Here is an 18,260-nt window from a genome sequence, read left to right as displayed (position 1 = left end):
CGAGAATCAGTAGAGGTAATGGTATATAAGAGGTATATCGTCGATCTGAAAAGGGAAGTAAGAGATGAATCTCTATGACCGATAACAGAGAACCTATGAATAGATCCCGTAGAAGGAGACCATTGAATTCAAATAGGCAATACTCTCTTCACATCCCTCTGACATTCACTGCACTCTGAGAGGAAAACCGGGCTCCAGCCTGCTGCGAAGCGCATATTCAACGTAGAATCTAGACACAAACTTACTTCACCACCTCCCTGGGCAGGCAAAGTTTGTAAAACTGAATTGTAGGTGTGGTGTGGGGTGTATTTATAGGCATTTTAAGGTTTGGGAAACTTTGCCCCTCCTGGTAGGAATGTATATCCCATACGTCACTAGCTCATGGACTCTTGCTAATTACATGAAAGAAATAACGGCACCTCTATACCCCAATGGCTGGGGCACTCACCACCTCCTATGACCCAGACAGTACAGAGATGTATGACTCCTCTCTGATAGTCACAAAGGAGGGAATGAATCACATAGTGCACAATGCAGGACCGTCCCTGCTATGAGAGAAAGCACACCAAGCTTGTAAGTTGCATGGCTCTCAAAGTGAAAGTGAAACCTGTATATTCCATAACAGCCTAAGAGCCCATAACATCTCACACATAAAGCAGCATAAAATCAAATAAACATATAAGATTATTATTCCCCCCCTGTTCAATAATTCCCCTAAGGAGATATTAACCCTTGATTTTATAAAGATAAAATGCGCCACACTGTGACCCTGTCTTCTATGTTAACATTATGTAATAAAAAATTCTTACCAGAACATAGTTGCCAACATTTAAAAAAAAATTCCAGGGACACTTTGCAGCAGAGCAAGCAAGCGGGTTACTGGAGTATTGACGAGCTACTGTTCAACTGCTCCGCCCACTCAGTTCTGCAATCAAAACACACCCATTTGAAAGTAATAGTATAATTTATACTTATCCATAGTTTATTATACAGATAACAGCACCAAGCTCTTACACCTACCCAGTCTCTGGAACACATTCTGGGCATATGGTTATTTTTACAACACAGCATCAAAATTAGAAAGACAAATAATATGTGAACCCATTCAATAATAATAACAATATTCCATTAGGAATGAATTATATTTAAATAATACACTTCATCTATTTATCATCTATCTATCTGTATATATGTATGTGTGTGTGTGTGTGTGTGTGTATATATATATATATATATATATATACATATACAAACAACAAATGCAACAAATGTTGTGCAAAAGAGATTTTCAGGGACATTTCCAGGGACAAAAAATATCCAGGGACATACAACAAAATCCAGGGACTGTCCCTGGAAATCAGGGACTGTTGGCAACTATGCCAGAATCTACGTCGTGGAACAGGAACACGGTCCTTCAAGTGTGACAGGTCGTAGCATCGCTCCTGACATGAACTTGAGAGAAAAAGCCGTCTGCGAAACTCGTCAACGCTGATTGCTGTAGGAGCTGTTAATATGAGTAGGGATGGTGTCGCAAAAGAGAACTCTCCCTGCATCTCCGGACTCTTAAGTTTCACCCAGGCCCTTACTGAGAAGCTTATAGGGCTACTTAAAACTCTCGTCCCATGTCGAAGAGTACTACCCTCCATAAGAGACAAAACATATTCTGACACTTCTCTGCCAACTTCCTGGGATGAAAGGCAAAGAATGACTGGAGGATGAGGGAAGTGGGAGGAGTATTTAAGCCTTTGGCTGGGGTGTTTTTGCCTCCTCCTGGTGGCCAGGTTCTTATTTCCCAAAAGTAATGAATGCAGCTGTGGACTCTTTCCAATTAGGAAGAAAAAGTATTTAATAACTAAGAAACATAAGGAGGAAGATTGATGACTAAAAAACAAACACAAAGTGTTAGTAAATATTTTATGTAAACCCATTACTGTGACAAAAAAATACTTTTTTAAAGGGGCAGGAAACCCCAAATATTCTTTTGTGATTCGGTTAGAACATACAATTTTAAACAACTTTCCAATTTACTTCCATTATCAAATTTGCTTCATTCTCTTGTTATCCTTTTTTGAAGGAACATTGGCAGCTAGCTGAGCCCATCCAGTTAGCCAATTTACAAAATACAAAATGTACAGGCACCAATCAGCAGCTAGCTCCCACTAGTGTGGGATATGTGCATTTTTTAACAAGAAATACTAAGAGAAAAAAGCACATTTGAAAATATAATTGAATTTAAAAGTGTCTTAAAATGACATGCTCTATCTGAATCATGCTAGTTTAATTTTGACGTTCCTATCCCTTTAAGCAACAGGTTATGAATGCAATACCTTGTTAAGTCTTCAGTTAGCTGAGAAGGATCAGGAGGATAAAACTTTACATTGAAGGCAAACTGCCAGGGAGAGCCTAAAATTTGGAAAATGAAAAATGTTAATTTTAATAGGAATGCATAAAAAGAGCAGCATTTAAACATTGTGATTTTTTACTTTTTTTATTTTGTCCTACAAAAAGAAAACAAAATGAGGAAAAAGCTGTTTACTATTAACACTGTGTCAGTTGTATACTATCTTCCTACTAATGCACATTTGGCTGACAATGACCATTTATACCTGACAGCTAATGAGCTTTTGCATGACTGATACACCTCTAATAATTCCACATACATTTAAACAGTTTTTACCTAACATTTTTTTCCAGGCAAGAAAATCTCAAGCTATTTCACATAAATGATAAATAAAATCTTTAAATATAGTGTCCCTTTAACACTGTATTTCAATTTCTTATTTTCAGGCACAAACATTTTATGGGACAAAATAAATATTTAGAAATATTTAGCATCTTTAAAATAACACTGAAATTGGCAACACAGACACTCACTCAGGTGCTATATAAAATGTAAATACAATTATTTTGTGTGGCAAAAATAAAGTCATATTCAAACAGAGAATACTGTAAAGAAAGATGTAAACATTACATTAAATCGATGTAACTAACTACATACACACTATTATGTACCATTAAAAAAAATAAAGGAATGCAAGATTTAAATGAACAAAAAATATATTTCCCTACACTTGTATGAAAGCAAAAAATATCCCTATATCTAATGCAGTGTTAAATGGTTATGTTTTTATACTATAAATGGCTTACAGTATAAAGCTGTATATATATATATAAGCTGTAACAAAAAGCATATTCATCAAGCTACACACTGTCCTGGAGGGATGTAGTTCACTAAGAGGGTTCCAAAATGAACCACATGAACTACTAGATATCACATGACCACCATAAAACTAGTGATCACATGACAATCCCGGTACCAGGAAATTACAGTAGGGAAGGCTTGTCAAACAACAGCACAGTATTATTAAAGTATTTATCAATTCCTAATAAAGCAGTCTTGTTCCTGTTCCCAACAATTGTTGGTGAGATAAACCAATCATAATGTGAAACATGAAATAATGATTTGAATAATTTTCGCACAGGAGAAAAATGAAAATACATATATAATTTTTTGCATTTAAAGGGACACTGAACCCAAAAAAAATATTTTGTGATTCAGATAGAGCATGCAATTTTAAGCAACTTTCTAATTTACTCCTATTATCAATTTTTCTTCATTCTCTTGGTATCTTTATTTGAAAAGCAATTATGTAAGTTTAGATGCCAGCACATTTTTGGTGAACAACCTGGGTTGTTCTTACTGATTGTTGGATACATTTCACCCACCAATAAACAAGTGCTATCCAGGGTCTGAACCAAAAAAATGTCTGGCTCCTTAGCTTAGATGCCTTCTTTTTCAAATAAAGAAAGCATGAAGAAAAAATGATAATAGGAGTAAATTAGAAAGTTGCTTAAAATTGCCTGCTCTATCTGAATCACTAAAGAATGTGGGTTCAGTGTCCCTTTAATTTAATGTGGTTAATTATCATTGGTTAATTACTCATATGGATGCTAAAAAAAACAAGCATTTAAAAATAAAATTACCATTGCTGTAGAGCCAATAACTAAAAACAAAATAATACACATTTGATGAGTCCTTAAAAGCAAAACCTGCATTTCAGTAAATCTAGCTCTCTATACTTAAACATTACAAATGAATCTAAAGAGTCATGACTTCTAAAATGAAAATAAGTTTTGTTTTATGATGTGTGTTAATTTATAAAGATAACTTTTTTATATATAACATACAAAGTCTAATTTTCCTTTTGTAGACAACAAATCACTTCTTTATAATGCTCTTTAAACAATACTACATTTCACTCCCATAAATGGATCATATTTGTCCTACTGGTTTCTTTGAAAAAGGCCTGAAACACAGAAAGCATAAAGCATATCAGTGGGAGCAGCAGACAATAATATATCAATAGAGCTTTGTACGCACACATTTTTCTAGATATTGTCTTGCATAACTTTCTATGAAATATAAATGACTGTTATGAACAGACAGATCAATATAGTGGATATCCTAATGTCAGGAGAAAGAGAATAAATAGAGACTTTTAATCAAAAGCAATAGCAATTAAGTTATAACTGTCACTACATTGAATTTACAGTCTGCTAGAATTTGGCTGGAGGATGAGTGAGGGCATAGGGTATTGCAACAGAGTGAAAGAGAAAAGCTCAGAAAGTGGGGGTGTACAGGCTAGCATAAAAAAAAGTAAAACTGCTGAATCTTGACTATATATAATATACTAAAGGGTGTATTTACCATTATGCTTTGTGACAACAACCATAGTATGGTATGATATTTCTAGATGCAACAATGCACCTCCCTCTAAACCTGGATGATGCCAATATGGAACCTAGGTTACACGGCAGGAGAGTTACAGCACTTGTGCAAACAGGTCAGAACTGAAATGTAGTGAAAGATAAATTTCAAAATGGCAGCACACATGACTAGAGGGAGACAGGGAATAACCTCAGTACTGTGTTAAAAAAAGAATTTATGCTTACCTGATAAATTTCATTCTCCAACGGTCCACGGCTTCATCCCTACTTGTGGGAATATTCTCTTCCCTAACAGGAAATGGCAAAGAGGCACACAGCAAAAGCTGTCCATATAGCCCCTCCTCTGGCCCCGCCCCCCAGTCATTCGACCGACGGTTAGGAGAAAAAGGAGAAAACATAGGGTGCTGTGGTGACTGTAGTGTATAGAAACAAAATTTTTTTAAACCTGACAAAAAGTCAGGGCGGGCCGTGGACCGGACACACCGTAGGAGAAAGAAATTTATCAGGTAAGCATAAATTCTGTTTTCTCCTACATTGGTGTGTCCGGTCCACGGCTTCATCCCTAATTATGGGAACCAATACCAAAGCTTTAGGACACGGATGAAGGGAGGGAACAAGTCAGGTAACCTAAACGGAAGGCACCACGGCTTGCAAAACCTTTCTCCCAAAAACAGCCTCCGAAGAAGCATAAGTATCGAATTTGTAAAATTTGGTAAAAGTATGCAGGGAAGACCAAGTCGCTGCCTTACATATCTGATCAACAGAAGCCTCGTTCTTGAAGGCCCATGTGGAAGCCACAGCCCTAGTAGAGTGAGCTGTAATTCGTTCAGGAGGCTGCCGTCCGGCAGTCTCATAAGCCAATCGGATGATGCTTTTCAGCCAAAAGGAAAGAGAGGTAGCAGTAGCTTTCTGCCCTCTCCTCTTACCAGAATAAACGACAAACAAAGATGATGTCTGTCTGAAATCCTTTGTTGCTTCTAAATAGAATTTTAAAGCACGGAACACATCTAGGTTGTGTAACAAACGTTCCTTCTTTGAAACTGGATTCGGACACAGAGAAGGAACCACTATTTCCTGGTTAATATTCCTGTTGGAAACCACTTTTGGAAGAAAACCAGGCTTGGTACGTAAAACTACCTTATCTGTATGGAACACCAGATAGGGTGAAGTACACTGCAAAGCAGACAATTCAGAAACTCTTCTAGCAGAAGAAATAGCAACCAAAAACAGAACTTTCCAAGATAGTAACTTAATATCTATGGAATGTAAGGGTTCAAACGGAATCCCTTGAAGAACTGAAAGAACTAAGTTTAGACTCCATGGAGGAGTCATAGGTCTGTAGACAGGCTTGATTCTGACTAATGCCTGTACAAACACCTGTACATCTGGCACGGCTAACAGACGTTTGTGCAACAAAACAGACAGAGCAGATATCTGTCCTTTTAAAGAACTAGCTGACAAACCTTTATCCAAACCCTCTTGGAGAAAGGAAAGTATCCTAGGAATTTTAATTTTACTCCAAGAGAATCCTTTGGATTCGCACCAACGGATATATTTTTGCCATATCTTATGGTAAATTTTCCTAGTCACCGTTTTTTTGGCTTGAACCAGAGTATCTATAACCGAATCTGAAAACCCACGCTTAGATAGAATCAAGCGTTCAATTTCCAAGCAGTCAGTTGCAGAGAGACTAGACTTGGATGTTTGAATGGACCTTGTACTAGAAGATCCTGCCTCAAAGGTAGCTTCCATGGTGGAGCCGATGACATATTCACCAGGTCTGCATACCAAGTCCTGCGTGGCCATGCAGGAGCTATTAGAATCACCGAGGCCTTCTCCTGCTTGATCCTGGCTACAAGCCTGGGAAGGAGAGGGAACAGTGGAAACACATAAGCCAGATTGAACGACCAGGGCGCCACCAATGCATCCACTAGTGTCGCCTTGGGATCCCTGGATCTGGACCCGTAGCGAGGAACCTTGGAGTTCTGACGAGACGCCATCAGATCCATATCTGGAGTGCCCCATAGTTGAGTTAACTGGGCAAAGACCTCCGGGTGAAGTTCCCACTCCCCCGGATGGAAAGTCTGACGACTCAGATAATCCGCCTCCCAGTTGTCTACTCCTGGGATGTGAATTGCAGATAGATGGCAGGAGTGATCCTCCGCCCATTTGATGATCTTGGATACCTCTCTCATCGCCAAGGAACTCTTTGTTCCCCCCTGATGATTGATGTACGCTACAGTCGTCATGTTATCCGACTGAAATCTTATGAACCTGGCCTTCGCTAGTTGAGGCCAAGCCAGGAGCGCATTGAATATCGCTCTCAGTTCCAAAATGTTTATCGGGAGAAGAGACTCTTCCCGAGACCATAGACCCTGAGCCTTCAGAGAGTCCCAGACCGCGCCCCAGCCCAAGAGGCTGGCGTTGGTCGTGACAATGACCCACTCTGGTCTGCGGAAACTCATTCCCTGAGACAGGTGATCCTGAGTCAACCACCAGAGGAGTGAGTCTCTGGTTACCTGGTCTACTTGAATCTGGGGAGACAAGTCTGCATAATCCCCATTCCACTGTTTGAGCATGCACAGTTGCAATGGTCTTAAATGAATTCGAGCAAAAGGAACCACGTCCATTGCTGCAACCATTAGTCCTATTACTTCCATGCACTGAGCTATGGAAGGCTGAGGAATAGAATGAAGAACTCGACAAGCTTTTAGAAGTTTTAACTTTCTGACCTCTGTCAGGAAAATCTTCATTTCCACAGAATCTATTATTGTTCCCAGAAAGGGAACCCTTGTGGACGGGGACAGGGAACTTTTTTCTATGTTCACCTTCCACCCGTGAGATCTGAGAAAGGCTAAAACAATGTCTGTATGAGCCCTTGCTTTGGAAAGGGACGACGCTTGGATTAGAATGTCGTCTAGGTAAGGTGCTACAGCAATGCCCCTCGGTCTTAGGACCGCTAGAAGGGACCCTAGCACCTTTGGGAAAATTCTGGGAGCGGTGGCTAAACCGAACGGAAGAGCCACAAACTGGTAATGTTTGTCCAGAAAGGCGAACCTCAGGAACTGATGATGATTTTTGTGGATAGGAATATGCAGATACGCATCCTTTAAGTCCACGGTAGTCATATATTGACCCTCCTGGATTGTTGGTAAAATCGTCCGAATGGTTTCCATTTTGAATGATGGAACTCTGAGGAATTTGTTTAGAATCTTTAAATCCAGAATTGGCCTGAAAGTTCCATCTTTTTTGGGAACTACAAATAGGTTTGAGTAAAAACCCAGACCTTGTTCCGCTGTTGGAACTGGGTTTATCACTCCCATCTTTAATAGGTCTCCTACGCAATGTAAGAATGCCTGTTTCTTTATCTGGTCTGAAGATAAGCGAGACATGTGGAACCTTCCCCTTGGAGGGAGTTCCTTGAACTCTAGAAGATACCCCTGAGAGACTATTTCTAGTGCCCAGGGATCCGGAATATCTCTTGCCCAAGCCTGAGCAAAGAGAGAAAGTCTGCCCCCTACTAGATCCGGTCCCGGATCGGGGGCTACCCCTTCATGCTGTCTTGGTAGCAGCAGCAAGCTTCTTGGCCTGTTTACCCTTGTTCCAGCCTTGCAATGGTTTCCATGCAGGTTTAGGCTGGGAAGCGTTACCCTCTTGTCTAGAGGCTGCAGAGTTAGAAGCCGGTCCGTTCCTGAAATTGCGAAAGGAACGAAAATTAGACTTGTTCTTAGCCTTGAAAGGCCTATCCTGTGGGAGGGCATGGCCCTTTCCCCCAGTGATGTCTGAAATAATCTCCTTCAATTCTGGCCCGAAAAGGGTCTTACCTTTGAAAGGAATATTAAGTAATTTAGTTTTGGACGACACATCCGCCGACCAGGATTTTAGCCAAAGCGCCCTGCGCGCCACTATTGCAAAACCTGAGTTTTTCGCCGCTAATTTCGCCAATTGAAAGGCGGCATCCAAAATAAAGGAATTAGCCAACTTTAGTGCGTGAATTCTGTCCATGACTTCATCATATGGAGTCTCTCTTTGGAGCGAATTTTCTAGTTCCTTGAACCAAAAAGACGCCGCCGTAGTGACAGGAATAATGCACGAAATTATTTGAAGAAGGAAACCCTGCTGAACAAAAATCTTTTTAAGCAATCCTTCCAATTTTTTATCCATAGGATCTTTGAAAGCACAACTGTCCTCTATAGGAATAGTTGTACGCTTGGCTAGCGTTGAAACAGCCCCCTCTACCTTAGGGACCGTTTGCCATGCGTCCCTTCTGGGGTCGACAATGGGGAACATTTTCTTAAATATAGGAGGGGGAACAAAAGGTACACCTGGCTTCTCCCACTCCTTAGTCACTATGTCCGCCACCCTCTTGGGTATCGGAAAAGCATCAGCGTGCACTGGGACCTCTAAGAATTTGTCCATTTTGCACAACTTCTCTGGAATTACCAAAGAATGACAATCATCAAGAGTAGCTAGTACCTCCTTAAGCAGGGCACGGAGATGTTCTAGCTTAAATTTAAATGCCACAATATCAGATTCTGCCTGCTGAGAAATTTTTCCTGAATCAGAAATTTCTCCCTCAAACAGCCCCTCCCTCACTGCCAACTCAGATTGATGTGAGGGTAAAACAGATAAATTATCGTCAGCACCTATTTGCTCATCCTCTGTATTTAAAACTGAGCACTCATGCTTTCTAGGAAATGCTGGCAGTTTGGATAAAAGAGCTGCTATAGAATTATCCATTACTGCTGTTAATTGCTGCATAGTAATAAGCATTGGCGCGCTAGATGTACTAGGAATCGCCTGCGCGGGCAAAACTGGTGTTGACACAGAAGGAGAGGATGATGAACTATCCCCACTACCTTCATTAGAAGAATCATCTTGGGCAATTTTATTAAATGTGACAGAACTGTCCTTACTTTGTTTGGACGCCATGGCACAATTTTCACATACATTTAAAGGGGGAACCACCTTGGCCTCCATACACACAGAACATATGCTATCTGAAGGTACAGACATGTTAGACAGATTTAGGCAGGCTGTTAATGCAATGAAAACAATTTTAAACAAAACCGTTACTGTCTCTTTAAATAATAAAAAGAGCACACTTTATTTCTGAATGTTCAAAAACCATCAAAGAAAAATCCGATCTTTCTGAAATTTACACCCCAGTGTCTTAATGCTTTGAAAGTATTGCACACCAAATTTCAAGTCTCTAAACCCTTAAATAAGCAAACCGGAGCTAAAAGTTCAATTTACCGGTTTAAACACACTACAGTCCCTGCCACAGGCTTTGCTGCGGCTTTTACCTTCCTTAGGGGTGATTAAATATAGGATTAAGCCTCCCTGGATCCTTTTCTCAGCTACAGGACCCTCTCACATGAAGCTGCATGCACTGCCTATAGAAGTAACTGCGCAACTGAGGCGCGAAAATTAGGCCTCCTCCCTCTGTATATCAGAGTGAAGGGGCCTTTCTGACTGAAATAGGCGTCTAAAACAAATGCCCGCAAATAAAAACGTTCCCAAAAGTGTTTCCAAGTTCACAAAACACTTCAATTGCCATATAATAAGCTAAAAAACTAATCGATTTAGCCTACAGAGGTGTCAACCAGCATAAAGCCCAATTTTAAAGCCTTAATTCTGTTACTGCGTCTAAGAAAATGGCTTACCGGTCCCATAAGGGAAAACTGACAGTCTTCTAGCAATACTGGGTCTTGTTAGAAAAGAGACTGATTGTACCTGAAGCAGATAAGTCTGCAAACTGTTCCCCCCAACTGAAGGTCTCTGGATTCGACAGTCCTGCGTGGGAACAGCAATGGATTTTAGGTGTTAGCGCTAAAATCATACTCCTCTTTAACAGAAATCTTCATCATTTTCTGTTGCAGAGTAAATAGTACAAACCGGCACTATTTTAAAATAACAAACTCTTGATAGAAGAAATAAAAACTACAACTAACACCACAAACTCTTTACCATCCCCGTGGAGATGCTACTTGTTCAGAGCGGCAAAGAGAATGACTGGGGGGCGGGGCCAGAGGAGGGGCTATATGGACAGCTTTTGCTGTGTGCCTCTTTGCCATTTCCTGTTAGGGAAGAGAATATTCCCACAAGTAGGGATGAAGCCGTGGACCGGACACACCAATGTAGGAGAAAATGTGTTTAGTGCTTAATATCCCTTTAACTACAGTTTATACAATATGCGATTGCTTCATTTGTGTGATTTGTCCTCACTCAGTCAAAACAAAGGTCAAAATTGAAATATGCATAAATGCATTTCAACGTGAAAGAGAAGCATTTTTGCAATATACTTTCATTAGCCAAAATGCTTCAAGTAAAAGTTATTACTGCTGTTCTGTGGCCTGTGCACCAGTATTCAAGCTCAGAGAGCTAAAGATGGCCTATATTGTTTCTGTGAAGACATCATTTGTGTCATACAAGCCACCACTGACTCTCTATGAAGGTGTGGTATTTGAGTACTGGTGCACAAGCACTCAAAGGATATGTGCATACGCCACAGAAAAACAGTAATAGTTTTTACTAGAATCATTTTTTCTAAAGGGATGTTTATTGCAAAAATGCACCCATGCACATTTAATTTTTGAACTTTCTATCCCTTTAATTGATTCCCAATATCACATTGAATAAAGTGAAAGGTGATAACTGACAATGTTATATTTTAGTAGCAAATTACAATATTTTATTGAAAAACAGGCATATAATTTTGGTATTTTAGGAAGTTTAAGTGGACATAAAAGTGCAAAAAGAACATTTTCTAATGTGTTAAGAGTATTTTATTATTGCACTGTTGATTTTATAGAACAATGTGTCTAACTTCTAAAACAAATATATATAACATTCAATCATTAGTTTGATGACATCAGTTTTGAAAAATAAATACAGCTGTGACAGCTTTAGTTTATAAAGTATCTCTGTACTCCTGAGAAATTTGGTCACCAAATCTAAACCTAATCGCCATCATTACAATCATTTTCTAAAAAAAAGACTCAAGACTCCATTTATATAAACTTTCAAGCTAAAGTTTTCATTTTACATCCAGAGACAGGTGAAAACAGGATTTTCCCTGCATACGTATACATCGGGGTAGGTTTATTAAGCTGCACTTAAAAAATTTTAAAGGGACACTGAACCCAAATTTTTTCTTTCGTGATTCAGATAGAGCGTGCAATTTTAAACAACTTTCTAATTTACTCCTATTATCAATTTTTCTTCATTCTCTTTCTTTCTTTATTTGAAAAAGAAGGCATTTAAGCTATTTTGTTGGTTCAGAACCATGGAAAGCACTTGTTTATTGGTAGGTGAATTTACCCACCAATCAGCAAGAACAACACAGTGTGTTCACCAAAAATGGGCTGGCATCTAAACTTACATTCTTGCATTTCAAATAAAGATACCAAGAGAATGAAAAGAATTTGATAATAGGAGTGAATTAGAAAGTTACTTAAAATTGCATGCTCTATCTGAATCACAATAGAACAAATTTGGGTTCAGTGTCCCTTTAAGAATCAGGAATTAATTCTTTTACCTCTCTGCCACCTCAGAAATGGCAAGAGCAATCACCTCAAAACTTACATGCGGCAGTTGCAGGCACAATGTACTGTGCAAATAAAAAGATTGGATACAAATAAAATACAAGTTGGGCACATGGTTTAAAAGACATTTCACCAACCTACGTAGTTTAAATGCAGTTTGCAAGCTTAAACTGCAATGTAAGTGATATAGCCAGTACCTCCTTAGACTGGAATCTCTGTATGGTATGGATCCTTTATAAGAATCTCTTTGAGGACCCCCTATCTGTTTTCAATGCTTTACTAGAAAAACTTGTCTTCATATAAGCTCAAGCTGTGTAAGAGAAGTGATCCCATTCCTACCATAAAATAAGCCTTAACATTTCAAATATACATGACATGTTTGCTAAAGGAGTCAATCATGTAATACATAGGAACAGTCTACATTGTATGCCTCTAGACAAGAATTATATTTAAGGGGTGTTCAACGTGAACTAATAACATGTTAATAAGTTATTTAGATGGCTGACTATATATACACGCACAAAATAAAACAGGTAGTAGAAACGTAGTTTACATTTGATCAGAGCTTCTACAATAAATCCAGATTTAAAAGTGCTTCTCACATCTCAGGAACAATTAAGTAAAACTGGATTCAATTCAGGAGATGATTTCAGATTCAGAACCCTAAAAAGTTCAAGTGATTTGATTAACAAAAAAATGGCAGATGAACCATGGTTTTAAAATCTTCTATGTTCTCTATAAAGAATGATAGCAAACAAAATAGAGTAAGTTTATAAATGAACTGCTTTACGTAACCGAAGTTATGAAAACCAGGATTTGTAAACTATTATAGTAGCTATCAAATAAATATAAATCAATATTATTTGTTTTGAAAAAACAAACCATAAGAGATAAGGCACAAATCTCCTCCATGATATTCAGAGCAGTTAAGACCATCTGATGTCTGAAGTTTTTTTGTCATGTAATGAACAAAATGTCAAGAATTTGTCCTGACAGCTCAACAAATATCATAAGTGGCATTCTCAAATTAGAGGAATGCAAAAGCTAAAACACTAAACAATCAATATGATTCATTGCTGACATACTCTAGAAGGAATGGTTTATCCCTAGTAAGGACAATCCCTTACTGTTGTGGCTTTCTCAATGTTCCATTTGAGACAAATAACGGAGCATGAAGACAAAAATACCATGAACAAAATGATTAAGATATAAAATATGGATTGTATGTATAAGCAAATAACAGGACCAAAACACATAACCTAGTCTTTTAAACAATGTGTAGATGCAACAGTGTGCAGACGAGTCATTTTGGACATCTTTGTGAATTGCTAATTTTGTATATTTAAATTTTTTGTTACAGTTCCTCTAGTCCAAGGCTAGTAAACAATTTCAGTGGCCAAGTGAAAAATTGTGATCTTTTCCTTGATTTAGGTAATAACAAACGGCTAGATTACGAGTTTTGCGGTATGAGTGAAAAAGCATCGTTATGGCTCTTTTTCACTACCGCTGTCCCGCACACTTTTTTTGGCCGTAATGCAAAGTAACTACCGCAGCTTTTAAAAAGTCCTTTTTCAATGTAACTTCCACAGCGCCGGTATTACGAGTTTGCCTGTCCGGCCAAAAAGTGAGTGGTACAGCCTATACCGTCAAGATCCATACCGTAAACTGAAAGTCAGTAGTTATGGGTTTTATGCTACAATGCCGTACCATAAAACTCATAACTAAAGTGCTAAAAAGTACACTAACACCCATAAACTACCTATTAACCTCTAAACCGAGGCCCTCCTGCATCGCAAACAGTAAAATAAAATTATTAACCCTTAATATGCCGCTCCCGACATTGCCACCACTAGAATAAACATATTAACCCCTAAAGTGCCACACTCCCGCATTGTAAACACTAGTTAAATATTATTAACCCCTAATCTGCTGTCCCTAACATCGCCACAACCTACATTACTGTTATTAACCCCTAATCTTTTGACCCCAAAATCGCTGCCACTATACTAAAGTTATTAACCCCTAAACCTAACCCTAACACCCCTAACTTTAATATAATTAAAATAAATTTAAATAAATATTACTATCATTAACTAAATAATTCCTATTTAAAATTAAATACTTACCTATAAAATAAACCCTAAGCTAGCTACAATATAACTAATAGTTACATTGTATCTAGTTTATGTTTTATTTTTATTTCACAGGCAAGTTTGTATTTATTTTAACTAGGTAGGGTTTTATTTTTAGGTTAGGGTTTGGGCAGAAAAAGAGCTAAATGCCCTTTTAAGGGCAATGCCCATACAAATGACCTTTTCAGGGTAATGGGGAGCTTAGGTTTTTTAGATTGGATTTTATTTGGGGGTTTGGTTGTGTGGGTGGTGAGTTTTTACAGTTGGGGGGGTTGTTTGTATTTATTTATTTTTTTTACAGGTAAAAGAGACGATTTATTTGGGGCAATGCCCCGAAAAAGGCCCTTTTAAGGGCCATTGGTAGTTTATTGTAGGCCAGATTAGGAGTAATTAGTTTAAATATTTGATAATTTCTTTTTTATTTTGTATAATTTAGTGTTTGTTTTTTTTTGTAATTTAGTTAATTGTATTCAATTAATGTAATTTATTTAATTGTAGTGCAAGATTAGGTTAGTGTAAGACAGCTTAGGTTTTATTTTACAGGTAAATTTGTATTTATTTTAGCTAGGTAGTTAGTAAATAGTTAATAACTATTTAGTAACTAGTCTACCTAGTTAAAATAAATACAAATTTGCCTGTGAAATAAAAATAAAACCTAAGCTAGCTACAATGTAACTATTAGTTATATTGTAGCTAGCTTAGGGTTTATTTTACAGGTAAGTATTTAGTTTTAAATAGGAATTATTTAGTTAATGATAGTAATTTTTATTTAGATTTATTTTAATTATATTAAAATTAGTGGGTGTTAGGGTTACACTAAGGGTTAGGTTTAGGGGTTTATAACTAACATAGTGGCAGCGATGTGGGCGGCAGATTATGGGTTAATAAGTGTAATGTAGGTGGAGGCGACATTGTGGGCAGCAGATTAGGGGTTAATACATGTAGTTAGGTGGCGGCGATGTCGGGGGCGGCAGATTAGGGGTTAATAAGTGTAATGTAGGTGTTGGCGATGTCGGGGGCAGCAGATTAGGGGTGTTTAGACTCAGGGTTTATGTTAGGGTGTTAGGTGGAAACATACATTTTCTTTCCCCATAGGAATCAAAGGGGCAGCGTTACGGAGCTTTACGCTCCTTTATTGCAGGTGTTAGGCTTTTTTTTAGCCAGCTCTCCCCATTGATGTATATGGGGAAATCGTGCACGAGCATGTAAAACCAGCTCAAAGCAGCGCTGGTATTTGAGTGCTGTATGGAGCTCAATTTTGCTCAACGCTGCAATATTGCCTGCTAATGCCGGGTTTATGAAAACCTGTAATAGCAGCGCTATAGGGAGGTGAGAGGTGGAAATAACTTGCAAGTTAGTACCGAGCCGCTCTTACCGCAAAACTCGTAATCTAGCCGTAAGATACTTATGCACAATAACCTAGCCTTGAAGTTGCGTCTGTATGGAATCTGCTAAAATATAACTTTACAAAAATAGTGGGTAGAGGTTAGCTAATTGTTTTTTTTACCATCAACAGCTGATTCTCCATTCTCTTGATCTGATGAGCAATACTCAAGACACACAACAAAATTATATGCCACCTTATATTCATAATGCCTTTGTGATCTACAAAATAATTTAGAGGAATTAATATTTTTAACCTGTATTTCACTTTTTTTTTTTAGTATCTGAAACAAAAGAGTCACTAAAAAAATACACAAGATTTAAAATAAAAACAATACATAATTGCATACATCATATCAGCAGCAAGCTTTCTCAGGTTTATATTTATAAATATAATTATAGTGCAAATACGATTGCAAGATAATTTAAAATACACAGCTTTATTATGTATTTTTAGGTATGCAAAATTGCTATTGTCAGTATATTAAAACAAAATGGTGGCCTTATACATGATAATTAGGTGACCATGCAACGAAGTTGCAGGACAACCTATTGTTATTGTCAGGATTATTATTTTTTTATTTTTTTTTTATTCCGCCACTTATTCAAGTGCTTATAAAAACAACAGCATACCTCAAAAACTCATGAAACTTGGCACAGTGCTAGAGATCTATGCTGTGCATAATCCTATGCAACATAAATCTTATAGGTCATGTGATCTAGCAGCCATATTGCTTTTTGCGACAAATTTCGACAACCGCTTGAAAATCTTCTTCTCCAGAACCGCTTATGTTACAGCTGTGAAACTTGCTGTGTGTACTGCTGTACTGACCTAGAATAAAGTTTGTTCAAGAGAAGTGATTTAGTCACATGACCTAGCTGCCATTTTGAAATGTGCGAAAATCTTTAAACATCTTCTTCTCTGCAACCGCTAAGTGCAATGAAGCGCAATTTTGCACATGTGCTCCTTGCGAGGTCCTCTACCAAGTTTGTTCAAACTTTGAATTTTCCATAATCAACATGGCTGCTATGAGCCATTCACCTTTTTATCGCTGTTTAATTGCGTAAATTTGCACTTTATGCCTTATGTTTACATTATTTAATAATATTACAGTGTAGCAGACACATGAGTACACATAGTCAGGACCCCTAAAGGCAATATTGCAGTAAAAATTTGCACTGCGCAGTCGCCTTCGTGAAATAAAACGTCTGCAAATTGTAGAGGTCTATAGTGAGCATTAGTGTGTGCAATTTGAAAGCCATACAATGCATAGCTTGGCGGCCATTTTGTTTCTTATGCGCCATTTTTAAAAACTACAAAATTCTTCTTCTCCGAAACCGCTTATGGCACAGACTTTACATTTTGTTTACAGAGTTATCTTATGACTAACATTCAGATTTGTTCAAGAGAAGTTGATAGGTCATGTGATTTGGCAGCCATTTTGAATTGTTAAAAAACACTTAACGATATTTTTAAGCTAATAATAAAACAAAAAACGTTTTACAAAAATACTTTATTTTTGCCATGTTTATTGACATCTATGGTGAGAATTATTGTGCATAATATGGAGGCTGTATATCATATGATCTGGCAGACATTTTGTTTTATGTGAAAATTTCGAAAATCTATTTTCTCTGCAACTGCTTATGTTAGAACTGTGAAACTAGCTGTATAACCTTATATTGTGACATAGAGTCACATTTGTTCATGTTGAATGAATTGGTCACAAGCTATGGCAGCCATATTGGTTTACGCAAAAAATTAGAAAATGTGATTTCTTTGCAACCGCTTATGTTAAAGCTGTGAAATTTGCAGTATAGCTATATATTGTGACTTAGCAACTTGTATGACATTGCAAACGCGATGTGTGTGGCCACCTCTATAACTGCTTGCAGCTATATTTCTCATTTCTCTTATGAAAAACTGAACTTCAATAATCGGCAGTCCTCTCAAGAATACATACAAAATGCATACATAGTAACTATCAAGTAAAATGGCAGATCCAAACATGATGAAAGACCCTTCATTCAAATACATATTTCATTAAAAAAAATCCCTGTGATTTAAAGGGACACTGAACTCAATTTTTTTCTTTCGTGGTTCAGATAGAGCATGCTATTTTAAGCAACTTTCTAATTTATTCCAATAATAATTTTTTCTTCATTCTCTTGCTATCTTTAGTTGAAAAAGAAGGCATCTAAGCTATTTTTTTGGTTCAGTCCACTGGACAGCACTTGTTTATTGGTGGGTGAATTAATCCACCAATCAGCAAGAACAACCCAGGTTGTTCACAAAAAATGGGCCGGCATCTAAACTTGCATTCTTGCTTTTTAAATAAAGATACCAAGAGAATGAAGCAAATTTGATAATAGGAGTAAATTAGAAAGTTGCTTTAAAACAGAATTTATGCTTACCTGATAAATTACTTTCTCTTGCGGTGTATCCAGTCCACGGGATTCATCCTTTACT

At 37.7% G+C, this 18,260-nt stretch overlaps 1 protein-coding gene across 1 annotated transcript in view; it reads right to left on the bottom strand.

Moving 5' to 3' along the window:
• Window positions 1-18,260, bottom strand: part of EPB41L2 (erythrocyte membrane protein band 4.1 like 2) — a 469,820-nt gene that overhangs the window by 210,387 nt on the left and 241,173 nt on the right. The window contains 1 exon segment of the mRNA XM_053710686.1: window positions 2,328-2,403. Within this exon segment, the coding sequence (XP_053566661.1) occupies window positions 2,328-2,403 (76 nt within the window).

The sequence above is a fragment of the Bombina bombina genome, chromosome 4, assembly GCF_027579735.1.
Source record: "Bombina bombina isolate aBomBom1 chromosome 4, aBomBom1.pri, whole genome shotgun sequence".
Lineage (NCBI taxonomy): Eukaryota > Metazoa > Chordata > Amphibia > Anura > Bombinatoridae > Bombina > Bombina bombina.
Note: the sequence above shows the minus strand (reverse complement) of the source record. Positions and strands in the feature narration are given on the sequence as shown.